Here is a 14,248-nt window from a genome sequence, read left to right on the forward strand (position 1 = left end):
CCCCCCCCTACACATGCGAGGGTTAAAATGCGACTTTTCGCGCTCGGTTTTCAAGGTTTCGTAGTGTGGGCATCCACATACAAAGTATGTCAAAAGATAGCTACAACATTTTTATTTCCATTTTTGGGATGAAAAGTTCAAGCCCATCCAACCGTTTTCGAGATATTCGTCCATATATGACCCCATGTTTTTGATACATCGAAAGGCCCTGTGTTCGAATCTCGGACAGACCAAAACTTTTATCGTTAATGTGCGGCAAACCATTGCTGCAAAGTAAAGTAGGGGTGAGCGCGCTGGTGATGGAGGGTTGTAAGTTGGCATACCTGACCTTTGATTCAAGCCGGATTTTGTGGCACCAACCTCATTTCCAGGTCAGGTCAGGTCACTGACCTATGACGTCATAAGTGAACCTCTGCACGGTCTCAAAAACGTCGTAACATAGTAACTCCATCAATTCAAGGAGATCTATCACAGGTAGATGAAACTTACAGAACTTATCAAACTCCCTTATTCTCAAAAGTCGTTAACTTCGGATTTCTCCTAAGGGTCACCTAACGTCAGGTCGGTCAGGTGATCTGGCCATTATAAGCCGATGGGGGGGGGGGGGGATATAGAGACAGTTATTTTGGCGCTGACAGTGATCTTCATCTTAGACGGAAAAGACACAAATAGATTCAGAAAGACCTGCCAAATTGAATAACGTGCAACTTGACCTCATCATGAGGTAATGACCTGACCTGACCTTGGACGGAGGTCAACATCCTAAGTTGACCTCACCCATACACAAAATATATCATTCGACGTGGCTGAGCATGACGAACACGATGGTGTCAAAATTGCAGCTCTGATACCATTTTAGGCGACCACCGAACAATCCACTTCCTGGTATGCCAATGCTTTTATTATCTAAAGACGATAAACAGTGAACATTCTCATATGTATATGCAAACATGCCACTTTGGGTTACAGAGTAAGTGGTTCCCAATCTTACATACTACACGTTCCACACATCACACTACCGCTCGTAATTGCAATGCAAATAAGCTTTGGCTCGTTGGAAATAAACTTTGGCATTGGAACTTGGAAGATGTCACTGTGTTACACTAAACATTGACCACAATTAGATATCAGGTATCAATATCAGTAACATTCAGCTCATCCTCAACACATAACAATCAGACGGAGAACACTACCTACAGTAAACCTCAAAGAGGTTTTGGCCATGGTAGGCAATGAGGCATAGCTGCGAGCAAGATCTTCGATCTGAGAAAACATGAAGATGAAATTACATGCATCACACTTGCAATAAAAACAAACTCAAGTGATACTTATCTTTGAAAAATCAGGATGAAAGAACATCAACCTATTTGAAAACATAACAAGCATTATCAGAGGAGTAATGCATGGTTATTTAAAAGACCTGTTAATATTAAGGTAGTGGATTGTTAACAGGATCTTAGAATGGTCGAGAGATGTTGCCTTCAGAAGGATTTCCTTTCCTCATCAATCAATCAATCACACATTATTGATGTTTACAAATGAACACCGGGTGGTGCACACCCTGAAAGTCACAGCTTCACACAAGCTGTTGTCTATGTTGAAAACTAGGCTTCCTTCCTGTTCAGATTAAGACAGTTGATGGCACCTTTGGTTAGCCTTGTTCAAGGAAGCATTCATTTTGCCAGTGTCGGTAGGGCAGCCTTGCTACATATAGGAATATAGGAATCTTGAGCCAGGCACAGCATACATGTAGTAGTGCATGTCTTGTCCTGAAAAAGGATCAGAGATATATGGCTAAGGAAGTCATGAATGGAATTGACTCAGGCTGCTCTGAGGATGATTGACCACAAAGACATGGCTATTGTGAAAGCCCTGAAATAACTTATGAACTGGTGTGTTTTGAGTGAGGTGGAGTATCAAGAACAGCATTAAAAAAAGAAAAAGTAAAAGTTGACCTAAAAATTATCTTCCATGTTTAGATTCAATCACCTAAATCTTACGCGTTTTCATACAAACTTAAAATACCAAGAAATTGCACAATTATCACTAACATGAGGCAACAAATGCTTCTTTCTACTTACTATCCACTTTCATGGATGCAGGATGCATGTGTTTTGATTTCATTATCACAGCAACACAGTTGTACGAGATGCTTACACAAAGTATTATGTTATATGTTGATGTTATTCAGCTGGAGCCTGGGACAGTGATATTGTATTGTTAAGTTTGTTCAAAACCAATGTCCCAAAATTTGCCAGTTTTGGGTGGGAAGTGACATCCAACTGAAATCAATTTTCCACTTACATGTCCAATTTTCAAGAACAATTTTTCACTCTGAAATAAAATTTTGGGACACTGTTCACTGTTCATAACACCAGCTTCATTTCTTAGTTATGATAGCTTTCAGAAGACTTCAATCATCCTTCATCAGCCTGTCAGGGCTCTAAAAATACATACAAACGAGTAGCGACAAACAAAGAAAAGACAATACACAAATGTCGTACGAAAGCTGCCATTGCAAATAGATAAAGCCGGTGTACGCAATCTTTGCAATACGATTATATCAAATATGCTCACAGATAAGTCGAAAGGTGTCGCCATGCATCACAATTGATAAAATTCCTTGAAACTTCTTTTTTTAACACATTGCTACGCAAAAGAATGAGAAAGCATGAGGCTGGCCCACCACCCAGTCAAGTACAGCAGTTTGCAAATTTGTAAACAGTTACTCAGAAAGGCCTTTGTTCACACAATTCCATGCATAATGAAGAGCCAATTTTTTAATGCACACGATAGTTATTAAATACTTAGCCAGCACAATTTGTAAGTCTTTAAATGAAGGGAGAACACCATGGAACCGTGTGAAACCACAAGCCGCCTTGTGTATAAATATGAAGCGCAATGTATTGAAACACGAGCGCCAGCTGCGCCGCGCTTCAGCGCAGCCATATCCTAGGATAATATTCGGTATATAGTAAAAAGCTCCTAGTTCTAGTTGTTTTTCTAGATGATATAGTATAATTCTAGTATATACTAGGAAAAACTTTGGAGTACCCGACTCTTTAGTGCCCTGGGCCGTATAACAGGGATAGGGGACGGCGATCCTCGCCGCTCGCCATGGGCCTAACAACCGTAGGTATCTATTGGTGTCTCGAACAAGCTGAGGTTGTTGGTGCTACATACTAATCAACTACTCTCTAACCGAACCGAGTTTTAGAAGGAGCATGCTAACGTCACTCGACGAGAGCCACCCGTGTTTTGAGGATTATGATTTATGATCAACCGTTGTTCCAGCTCCTTTTCTCGAAAACATTCACCTAAATGGAATTGTGGATGATAATCTTGTTTGTGATGTTTCTCTTCGTGTCGAAACGACCTCAAGCCATGCATTAAATAGAACGAAAATTTGCTTCCGCTTTGAACGGACAATACACTCAGCGCTCCTCTACAGCTTCTTCCTTTTATCTACGTGTCAGTCAGTAGCGGCGGAACACCTTCAATTAAGGGGGGGGGGGGGCACTGCCGACTTTTGGTACCATTCTTTCCATGCAACGCCTATAGGGCTAATGTTAAAGGGAGATAATGAGCTTTCTGTTTTCTTGAATAAAAATTATTCGACCTTTGTGTTATTTTTACTGCAGTTTTTAGAAAATATGGAAATTACCTGGCACATTTTCGTATGTGAAATCTGTTTTTATTTTTACAAAAAATAAGCAATACTTGCAGTACTCGCAATATCCACTGAAATGCTTTGTCCTTCTCTTTCAAAAAGTCGCAGTGTATGGCGCCTTTGTTTCAAACAACGACGCGTTATTCCAATAAATTGCAATATGTTTATTTACGCTTTTCTGCGCCACACATGTACAGCATGCGCCAGAAACGAGGTAAAACTCGCGATTGCGACTACGAAATTCATTATTTTGGCGTCAGAGCCTGAAGCGAAACATGTAAGCATATTTATTTCCAAAACACTTCAGGTTTAACAAACAGTGTCATGTGAATTTTGATGACAGTACTGCATTAGTATTTCAGTGATGCTTCAAAAGTGTAGTATCTATCTTCTTTTATTGTGCAGTCGGTGGAACCGATTCAAAATTGAGTCGTTGCTACTAAAATAGCCGCCTATGGCGTCAGATGATGAAAAGCAAAAATAATTGCGCAAATTTGGACATCAACCACCTGCAAACCATGAATATCTTTTGAAGGCACTTCAAACAGCTGGTAAGTAACTAGACGTGATGAACATCCAATCTGAGGAATACGCTCATTTTCTAAAATGCCATGCAAGTACCAAAAAGTGATGTAAGTACTTGCTCAACGGTCATTTTCAGCGCTCCCCGCTTACGTGACTTCAAGGTGAGATATTTCCGGCATGGTACTGATTTGAGGAAAATGGTTTTAATTTACATTATAACTTGTTGTGTTTTATCAGAAAATGGTCCTAACTTAGATTTTGTGGAAAAAGGTCATATTCTCCCTTTAACCCTCGCCCGCACATGGGGGGGGGGGGGTGGTTGCCACCCCCCCAGGCAGTCTTTCTGCTCTGCACTCAACATTTTTAGAGCTAGACGGCTGATTTTTCGTATAGCTGCTCATCCATCCTTTCTTGATGTCCACTGAAAATTTCAAGTTTCTGTGATTTTTGGTTTCGGAGATATGACCTTGTTTTTCAGGTCATGTCATGACCCAAATGGCCAATTCTCAACATCTTGCGTTTTCCATGGGCCTTGTGAGCTTTTGACACCCTGATTTCGGCCTTTTTTGCCAGTCTTACCTCCCACCTATCATGGAACATGTTGTTCGACGATGTACAGGGGTCAAGGTCAGGGTCAAGGTCAACCTAGGTCATCTAAGATAATTGCGTTTTAGGCAAGCTGAATTTACTTTTTGTGAAGTTTTTTTGACTGCATTTTTGGTAAAAGCTTCTCAGATCATGATTTCATGTGATATGGACCCAAAAACAATCAGTGCACACATCATTATACACACAGACACACACAGACATACAAACACATATAATTGACCTTGACCTAACTTGACCTGAAATGACCTCAGCAGCAAAATTCTGGTCGGATAGTGTGACAAAGAGGTTCTAGCTGGCTTGGCACCAGAAAACAGCATCGTCATCGGTATTTGATAAGCAGCGCACTTGATATCCAACGGTGACCCAAAACAGCAACATTTTTTAGTTTGACCTGACCTGGAAGGTCAATGACTGACCTGAGAAGGTAAAACTGGGTATCATTGGATTCGTCTCTTCCCAAAGAATCTTTTTGGTCTTTACTGCTAAGCTCTATCTCCAACAGGAACGAAATGGCGCGGGGGGGGGGGTGGCAACCACCCCCCCCCCCCATGTGCGTTCTAGGATGGGAAAATGGCATGTGCGGGCGAGGGTTAAAATGCCAAAATCAAGGGGGCACGGTGCCCCGTTGCCCCCCCCCCCCCCCGTTCCGCCGCCTATGGTCAGTGGTTTGTGATTCCAATAACTGCAGCACAATGATGTGAGTTGTGACTGTCGAAAATTGATTATTTCATGATAGGCGTACCTACCTTGAGGTCCTCAGCGCATCTCAAACTTCATTTAGCTACTGCTCAAATGTCAAAATTAGGCGTGAGTCAGCTGGACCTTCCGTCGGTGACAGCCTGAGACATTTTTTCACCCCTGACTGGAGATATACGGTGAGCAGCGGCAGCACGGACAGGCCGCTGATATACGGGCTCAGCGAATGGCGGACACCGAGTAACGGTGTGCCATTGTCAGACCTTATGGAGACAGAAGTGATACATAGCCAATGTGCTTTGCGAAATAATGAAGCCAATTGAGCTCCAAAATGGAGGACTGTTCACTCAGTGACATATTCGTTCAGAGTTAGTTGATCATACTCATAACAATTGTGTTGCACTGTTCAATGAAGTTCAATGCATTTGCTTAACATTGCATATATCATATAATAGCACTGTTTTACCATTGTCTACTGTGTCCATAAAACCATGTGAATTATTAGGTGTTTTTTCGTTTTGTCATATATCGACATGTATTGAAGTCCGCTGATCCTGTCTGTATGTGTGTCTGTGTGTTTTCCAGATTGTCCTGATCTCACGGCCGGCAGCCTGGAGACCCTCACCATGTGCCCCAAGCTGACGAGTCTCACCCTGTCCGGCGGCGTCCCTGACACCGTGAGCCTGGAGCCCCTCACCAGGTGCCCTGAGCTGTACAATCTCACCCTGTCCGGCGGCGTCCCCGACACCGTGAGCCTGGAGCCCCTCACCAGGTGCCCTAAGCTGCTCAGTCTCACCCTGTCCGGCGGCGTCCCTGACGCCGTGCTGGACAGTCTCAGTGGCTGCCCCAGGCCGTTGTTCCTTACACTGGGGGACCGCCAGCGGCCGGCAGAGACGGCCTTCACAGCAGCAGCGGTCACCAGGTCAGTCAGCAGACACTGGCGAGGGGGTGTCCTGTCAAACACTGACACACTGACACACTGACAAACTGACACTGACACACTGACACTGACACACTGACACTGACACACTGACACTGACACACTGACACTGACGCACTGACACTGAGACACTGACATTGACACACTGACACTAACACACTGATAGTGACACACTGACACTGACACTGACACATTGATAGTGACACACTGACGCTGACACACTGACACTGACATCAGCATACTAACCCCGACTCACTGACACTGATTCAGTGACTGACACCGGCTCTGACACAATGACTGACACTCTGACACAGGCACATTAGCATACCGACACTGACACACTGACACTAACACACTGACACAGACGCACTGACACTTGCACACTGACATTGACACGCTGACACCGACACATTGACACCAACACATTGTCACTGACACCAACACACTGACACTGAAATACTGACACACTGACACTGACTCATACGTCCGGCCGGCTGGTGCCGCTGTGTTTGTGTGTGACGGCTCTGCTGCTCTGCTCTGTTACAGACTGGTGAAGTCGTGTCGGGAGCTGCGGGAGCTGTACCTTCACTGCACGGCAGACACCGGCCGGGCCGTGCTGACCGCCTTGAATGAGGCGGATTTGGGCCGGGACCGTTATTGCCGGCCCCGTACCATCTGGCTCCATGTCCCCGGTAGGTGAGAGGGCGCCGCGCGCCGCGCCTCTGACCAGTCAGTCCCTCACAACAGACGCTGCACGGCGCCAACCGGCCTCTCAGACACACACACTCGACCACCGCCGCAGGTCACGTCACGGACGGTGACGTGACGCGTCACGGCCACCACGGCCGACGGTGACGTCACGTCAGCCGTCTGTCCTGTGTGTGACGTCACTGTCCGGCGGTGTGTGGACACGGCTGTACCGCTGTCTGTGTGTCTGTCTGCAGTGGCGTAGACAGGGGGGGGGGCATGGGGGCCATGGCCCCCCCTTTCCGCCCAGCCGCCCAAATGGCGCCCCAATTAGCGCCGACTAGGCTGATGCCGTTTTACAGAGAGAACATGAATTAAAAAGTGATGTGCAGGCAGGGATCGAACTCAATATCTCTTTGGGGTGCCTGGACACCTAAATAATCTCCAGGGCACCCCCAAATACGACCTGAGCCCCCAAATGTTCAAGGGCGCCCCTCCGGAAACCAGAATATTCCGAACCCCCAGGGTCGATGGCGCCCCTGAAGAGCCGCTGGCACCCACCTAAACGGAACAGTCGCCCCATTGAAGCTTGATGGCGCCCCTCTAGAGCACCCGGCGCCCTTCTGAAGTTCACAGCTGCCCCAATCGACTCATCCAAGATCGATCCCTGAAACCACTGGCGCCCCTCTAAAGCACCCGCATTCTTCTCAAGATCACAGTCGCCCTATCCGAGATCAATAGCGCCCTCAAGAGCCACTAGCGCCCCACCCCCTTGAGACTGAAGTCGTCCCGCTTGAGACTAAAGTCGCCCCATTCAAGCCCAATGACGCCCCTCCAGAGCGTCCAGCGCGCTTCTGAAGATCACGCCCATCTAAACGAAGGTTACAGCTGCCCCATCTTAAGATCGATGACAGCCCTCTGAAACCAATGGCGCCCTTCTAGACTACCCGGCACCCCTCTGAAAATCGCATTCACCCCATCCGAGACAACGCCCCAGGAGACTACAGTCGGCCCACCCAAGCTCAGGCCCCTCCAGAGCCTCCCTGCGGCGCCCTGCTGAAGGCAACAGTGGCCCCATCCATGCCCAATGGCGCCCCTCAACGCCGTTCTAAAGATCACAGTCGCCCCATCAATCCGAGGTCGCTGGCGCCCCTCAAGAGCCACTGGCTCCCACCTGAACCGGGGCTTCAGTCGGCCCATCCTTGATCAATGGCGCCCCTCTGAAACCACTGATGCTCCTCTGAAAATCCCAGTCGGACCATCCGAGATCAATGGCGCCCCTCCAGAGCGTCCGACGCCCTACTGAAGGCAGCAGTGACCCCATCCAAGCATTGCACCCCTCTAGAGCACCCGGTGCCCTTCTGAAGATCACATTCGCCCTATCCGAGGTCGTTCAGACGCCCTCCAGTAGTCACTGACGCGAAACTGAATGAATACTTCGGTCGCCCCGCCCCATTCAAGATTGATAGCGCCCCCCCCCCCCCCAGTTATTTGACAATGGGGCTTTCTCATCGACACCAAGGACCCTTTTCAAGATGCAGCAGCTAGGCGGCGCCGAGCTTAGTTTGGATGTGCCAAGCGTTCCTTATTAGGCAGCCTTGTAAGTGCCACCCTCGTTGCGATACCGCCCCTCAACGCGACGCTGCCCCTTCACCGTACAATGCCACCCCCCAATGCAAGTGGCGCCCCTCAGCGCTGTGCCGCCCATTATTGCGATGCCGACAGCGCCTAGCAGGGCGGTGCCGCCCCCAGCGTAAGCGTTTTTTTTATTGAACCTGCTGGGGGTGTTTGAACACCCACTTCTAACTCAGCTTGTGGGCCACGTCGAGACACGTAGTAGGCGGCGTTCGAAAGAGCGTCAAAAACTATTACAAAACTCTTCAGATCATTTTAAGGTTAGGTCGAACCGGTCGAAGGTCAGGTCACCAGTGACAACCGAAAATCAAATTTCGCCGATGTTGACATTTTTCGACAAAGCGGCGCATAATTTTCATAAAACTGTTATTTTTGGAATTTTTGCCCTCTGGAGGCTAAACCATTGACCTGAGATCAAATCCGAGAGCAATATTCAGAAAAGCCTGTAAAAGGGCTATCGAATGCGCTTTTCCGCGGCGCTGTAGCTCTATTGGTTCCCAAATTAGCCGTTGGCAGTTTCCAAAATTGTTGAAATGGACTAAATTTTACCTTTGATGACCTCTGGTGACCTGACCTTTGACCCGACCTAAAAATTGTTTCGAAGTCTTTCCGTCATTATTTTTGACGCTCTTTCGATTTCCCCTTACCGCGTATCGCTACGTGGCCCAGGAGCCGAGTTAGAGGGGGGACGTGAAAACACCTCCCCCCCAGCACGACACGGAAAGCACAGGCCACCAGCACGGCGCGGGTTAACTTATAGGTAATCGGTAACTTATAGGTACTTATAGAGAGGTCGCAAAATTGACCTGGCCCTCAATGAAGATATTTGGTCTGGGGATTACGCAAGGCGAATGTTCGGTGAGATCAGCAGGTTTCTATGGCACTTATTCAAAGTCGACCATGCACACTCACATCATCAAAAGTCGTCTTCTATACTACGCCGGCCGAAGACATTCTTAACCTTCGTGCCACTATATGGGACAGTCTCACGCCTCACCCATCTGGCACTCATGCAGTCATGAGTGTCTGAGATTCTAAGCACGGCCACCCGGTCGACCAGAGGCTACAGTCCACAGGTCACTTTGGTTCAGTGAGTGAACCTGTATGTTTTTTTTTTTGCAAAGAATAAAGATTGTGCCTAGCCGATCAACGCATATTTTACCGTTTCGAATTCGAATGGGTGTGTATTTTGAGAATAACATGTCCGTAGCCTGAGCTCGTTTCCTATATCGTGCTAAATATGCATACAGATAAAGGCTTTTGATAAAAAAAAAACACTGGGCTGCAAATTGCATTAATTGGATTTTATGAAAAATCAGCGAAACCTGGTTCTGATACTCGTGCCGGTTCCGTAGTAACACCTAGTAAATCAGGCATGAATAAAAATGACGTTACATTTTAGACTGACCCCCTGTCACTAGCTCACAATGGCGCCCCTTTCAAGGGAAAAAGTCGCCCCCTCGAGCACCATGGCCCCCCCCCTTTCGCTGATTTCTGGCTACGCCACTGTCTGTCTGTGTGTGACGTGTCCACCTCAGACGTGTCTCTGCTCTGTCCACAGGGGAGCTGTACCGTCAGCTGTGGATCCAGGGAGGCGGTCGGGTCAGTGTGAGTGAGTGGAAGCATTGATGCGCTGCACTACCGACCGTGCAGTGATGAGCTGACTGCAGAGAGGCCGAGCCAGTCGGCCGGGGCCGCCAGCTGACTGCTGCCGTGTGTGCTGCACCAGCCGGCACTGAGAGCGGCGCCGGTCAGCCGGCACACGGCCCCGGTGTCCGCTCTAGTGTAGTCATGTAGTTGTAGTAGTAGTAGTGTAGATGTAGTAGTAGCACACGGGTGTGACGTAGTGGGTAATTACCGGGCGGGTATTGTGGGTAATTGGACGGATGATGTGATCTAGTGGGTAATTACCAGGTGGGTATTGTGGGTTATTGGACAGTGAAAAGTGATGTGCTGGAGAGACTACCGATCATGGCATTACGCTATTCTGTATGTAGAACACACGTCTCTGGCCGTCCGACTCGGTTCACCGCGCCTGGTCCCGGCGGCACGGCCGGCCTCGGTCACGTGACCGCTCCCCCGGTGGAGTCGGACGGCTCGGTCACGTGACCGTCCCCCCGGGTCTGGCTGCACCTCGGCTCGGCGGTGCTGAGCGCCGTGCTGAGCGTGTTGTGACACGTCCCACACGGACAGCTCTACTCGACTACTGGCTAGCTGCCGTCCGAGCTGGCAGTATACACGCGGTGCCAGTTCAGACGGCGGCCGGCCGCGCCGCGCCCGCCCGCTCCGGTCCCGGCCGCACTGAAAACAAAATTACCCATGGGTGATGAGTAAACTCATGAACCGGCGGTAATTTTAAACAACCTATTTGACTGCTCGAGGCGCCGGTAATGTAACTAGGCCTGCACCGGTCATTCCACCTCTCAATTGTGCGTTAACTCATGTCTCTTCACTCGTGTATGATGAGTTAACCGATTGTGAAAAACTCATGTACTCTTGGTAACTCATTTTGATTACTCATGATATGCGAGTATAGGCTTACTCTTATTACACCGTTTGTCACCGACGAAATGAACTGCCCTGTTGTTCTTCTCTTTCGTTTTACATTTGACAGCCAAGCGTGATCTATCGCAGTACTGGTCGTGCCCCGTGAGCCTGGACCAGCTCTTGTGTTAGTTTCTCGTCTCATGTTCTAATTGCCTACAATTTTTCACTCGCGCTATCGCTTCCCACTTGACGGCTGAGCGTGCTCGCCGCGCACCGTATCTTATAACCGAACGTGCCGCGCGAGACTGCTCTGACTTTTCTCACTAGTTTCCAGTGTCGCTTTCTGAGTGCTTTTAGATGTACAACCTAATTGTTCTCTTTGTGCCCGCGGCGGCTCCTCGAGTCGCTGCGGGCAGTCTCCACTTGAACGTCACCGAGTACAGTCCTCGGTGGCGGTGCGTGGCTCCACCGGCGCCCCGAAGTGCGCCGGTGTCAGTGAAGTGACGGAATCGTGCACCGCGCACGATTCCGACGGCACCCCCAGCGGGCTGCCAGAGTGAACGGCATCCCTAGCGGATTGCCGCAGTGAACAGGCACCCCCAGCGGGTTGCTAAAGTGAGCGGGCACCCCCAGTGGGCTGCCAAAGTGAACGCCACTGAGCGCGTAGCTCGGTGGCAGTGCGCGATTTCGCCGGCGCCCCGACGTGCGCCGGCGTATTGCGAGTGAATCCGACGGCGCCCCCGTCCGCGGCGGCGCCGGTGTGTCCGCCTCGGCGGACAACAGTGACCATCGACAGTGCTAGTGTGTTTCCTTGTCTACCTGTCTACTCTGCGTTCTTCAATTTTACCCTCGTCTACCGTTCATCATTATCTATCGTCCGGAATTCTTCAATATATTCTTCAAAATTCATCTACGTTTTTCCTCCGCTACAATAAATGTCCCGGCCTCCACCAGAGGCACGACAGGGTCGGCGATAGAGATGCCCTTTTTGAACCCGCAAACCCGCTTTCTGCGGGTTTTCAAAACCCGCAGGGTTTTTGGCGGGTTCGAGAAGCAAAACTTGTCGTGTGGCGGGTATTTGGCGGTCAGACTTTTGAACCTATAATTTTTTTTTTTTTTAGATGCAAAACACAATGCCAAATGCATTTGCTCAGGTTAACAATACAATATTCATCAAAACAACTTTTAAAACAGAACCAAATATAAAAATATATCAAGGAAGCACATTTCAAATGCAAAACTGAAAACAACCCGCAATAGCATCTGTCGTGTGTTCGAGCCCTTTTCCTTTATCCTCCCCGTGCCTATACTAGTTTCCTTTCCGACTTTTAAAGTATCCTCTGTCTGGTAGCCCGTCCTGGATCCTTCACATTGCGCTGTATAAACCGAGTTGATTTCTCCCCCGTTTCGTCCTCGTGGTTGAGTTCCGCCCTGACTGCCGTCGTGTTCTTGTCGCCGCCACGTGTTGAGAGTGTTGGGAGTCGCCGCCGCCGCCGAAGAGAATATAAAGTATAAAATCAATCAGCTCTTTCTTGATAACGAACCGGCTTTTATTGTTAATTCACCACATAGTCCTCCGCTGGCCGGATCAAGATTTGCTTTTGGTAGATTCTTTGCTTGCACTGTAAACTCATTTCAACAAACGTTTGTTACTTTTACAAGGAAAATTATTTAGCGCAAATCCCCGCACCCTTTGCCATGTCATCGAACGACCCTATTGTTTGTCATGGTAGTTTTTCTTACAACCCACTCACATGTAGTTCGTTAGACTAGCTACCAAAGTTTGCTTTGTCATTGTCGTGTGAACGACTGTTTTCCTAGTTATAATCATGCGGCTACCAGGTAAAGACCTGCGCATGCTTGCATTTAACAGGGCTGAGCCGTGTACTTGTTAAGTCAAATCAATGCAAATCTTAGTTAGCATAGTAATGTCTACGTGCAGCAAACCTGTACTTGTAAGCAATCTACTAGTCTCAGGTTTGTAACGTTTTACAAAGACCTCCCTTGTATTCGTCAGTTTTCTCCACAAATCGCAGGTCGCCGCTCTGCAGTCTCATTATTACAGCAAAACAGCATTACTGAAAGTAGGTCATGTATTTAAAATGGTACATACACATTACACACACAATGTTGATAACACTCATGACCCAAGGGGCAAGGGCAATAACGCATGCGAAAAAGCAATGAGCGTAATCACTTACCGAGTACACTGTACCCATTCAAATCTAAGGGGCATTCAAATTCATTAGCCCCTTGGAATTCAGGTGCTTTTTCATTTTTAGAATTCTTGAGTTTCTGCAGTTTGCTGTCTTCAGTGTAGCGACCCTTGCTTGCAAGCTGGAGCTTTCGCTCCTGATGAAAGCCTGAAAGAAAGCATCGCTATATTATAGCATATGCAGAACAATATGGCCTGGAGCAGAACACATTGTGCTTGCTTCCATACATCACGCACTTATTTAGCAAATTTCTCTGATTCAGTCTGCATTACTATTATATCAGTTGAAAGACATACATTTCATTAAAAAATGACAAAAACGACCGAACACTGTTATCACCTACCATTTTCACGGAAGTGCGCAGGAGGCCACATCACTGCACGGAGGTTGGCGCGCAACTGAAACTTTCAAAATGAAACGGCCGGAAACGTTTTTGGCGCCACCTATATAACAAGTAACAGCTTTGTATATGTTACTACTAACACGTCTAACTAGCGTAACTAAGTCCGTGTTGCAAAGGTGTAGCTGATACCTTTGACAAGGACATAGATTACATAAGTATGTATCAGTATTGTTGCAATGGTGTAGCTGGTTTTTTCGACAAGGATATAAATTACAAATCATAAGCAAATCTATGTTCCATATTACGAATAAGACCCTGGTAGTTTTCACAATAGCCTCCATAATCCTCGTCAATTTTATGAATGGTCGACTGGGTGCTGGGGCTGATACTAATATTTGCCCTGTTGATTCAACCAACTATGACAAGATATTCGTCGTTCG

General features: G+C 47.7%; 1 protein-coding gene across 1 annotated transcript; it reads left to right on the forward strand.

Moving 5' to 3' along the window:
• Positions 1 to 6,002: 6,002 nt before the first annotated feature.
• On the forward strand, positions 6,003 to 10,527 carry LOC122386440. Its single transcript, XM_043375618.1, has 3 exons — positions 6,003 to 6,422; positions 6,987 to 7,132; positions 10,324 to 10,527. Exons 1-3 carry the CDS (start codon positions 6,127 to 6,129, stop codon positions 10,389 to 10,391), a joined length of 510 nt encoding a protein of 169 aa, XP_043231553.1. The 5' UTR covers positions 6,003 to 6,126; the 3' UTR covers positions 10,392 to 10,527.
• The last annotated feature ends 3,721 nt before the right edge of the window (positions 10,528 to 14,248 follow it).

The sequence above is a fragment of the Amphibalanus amphitrite genome, unplaced genomic scaffold, assembly GCF_019059575.1.
Source record: "Amphibalanus amphitrite isolate SeventyFive unplaced genomic scaffold, NRLGWU_Aamphi_draft 000251F_arrow, whole genome shotgun sequence".
Taxonomy (NCBI): domain Eukaryota; kingdom Metazoa; phylum Arthropoda; class Thecostraca; order Balanomorpha; family Balanidae; genus Amphibalanus; species Amphibalanus amphitrite.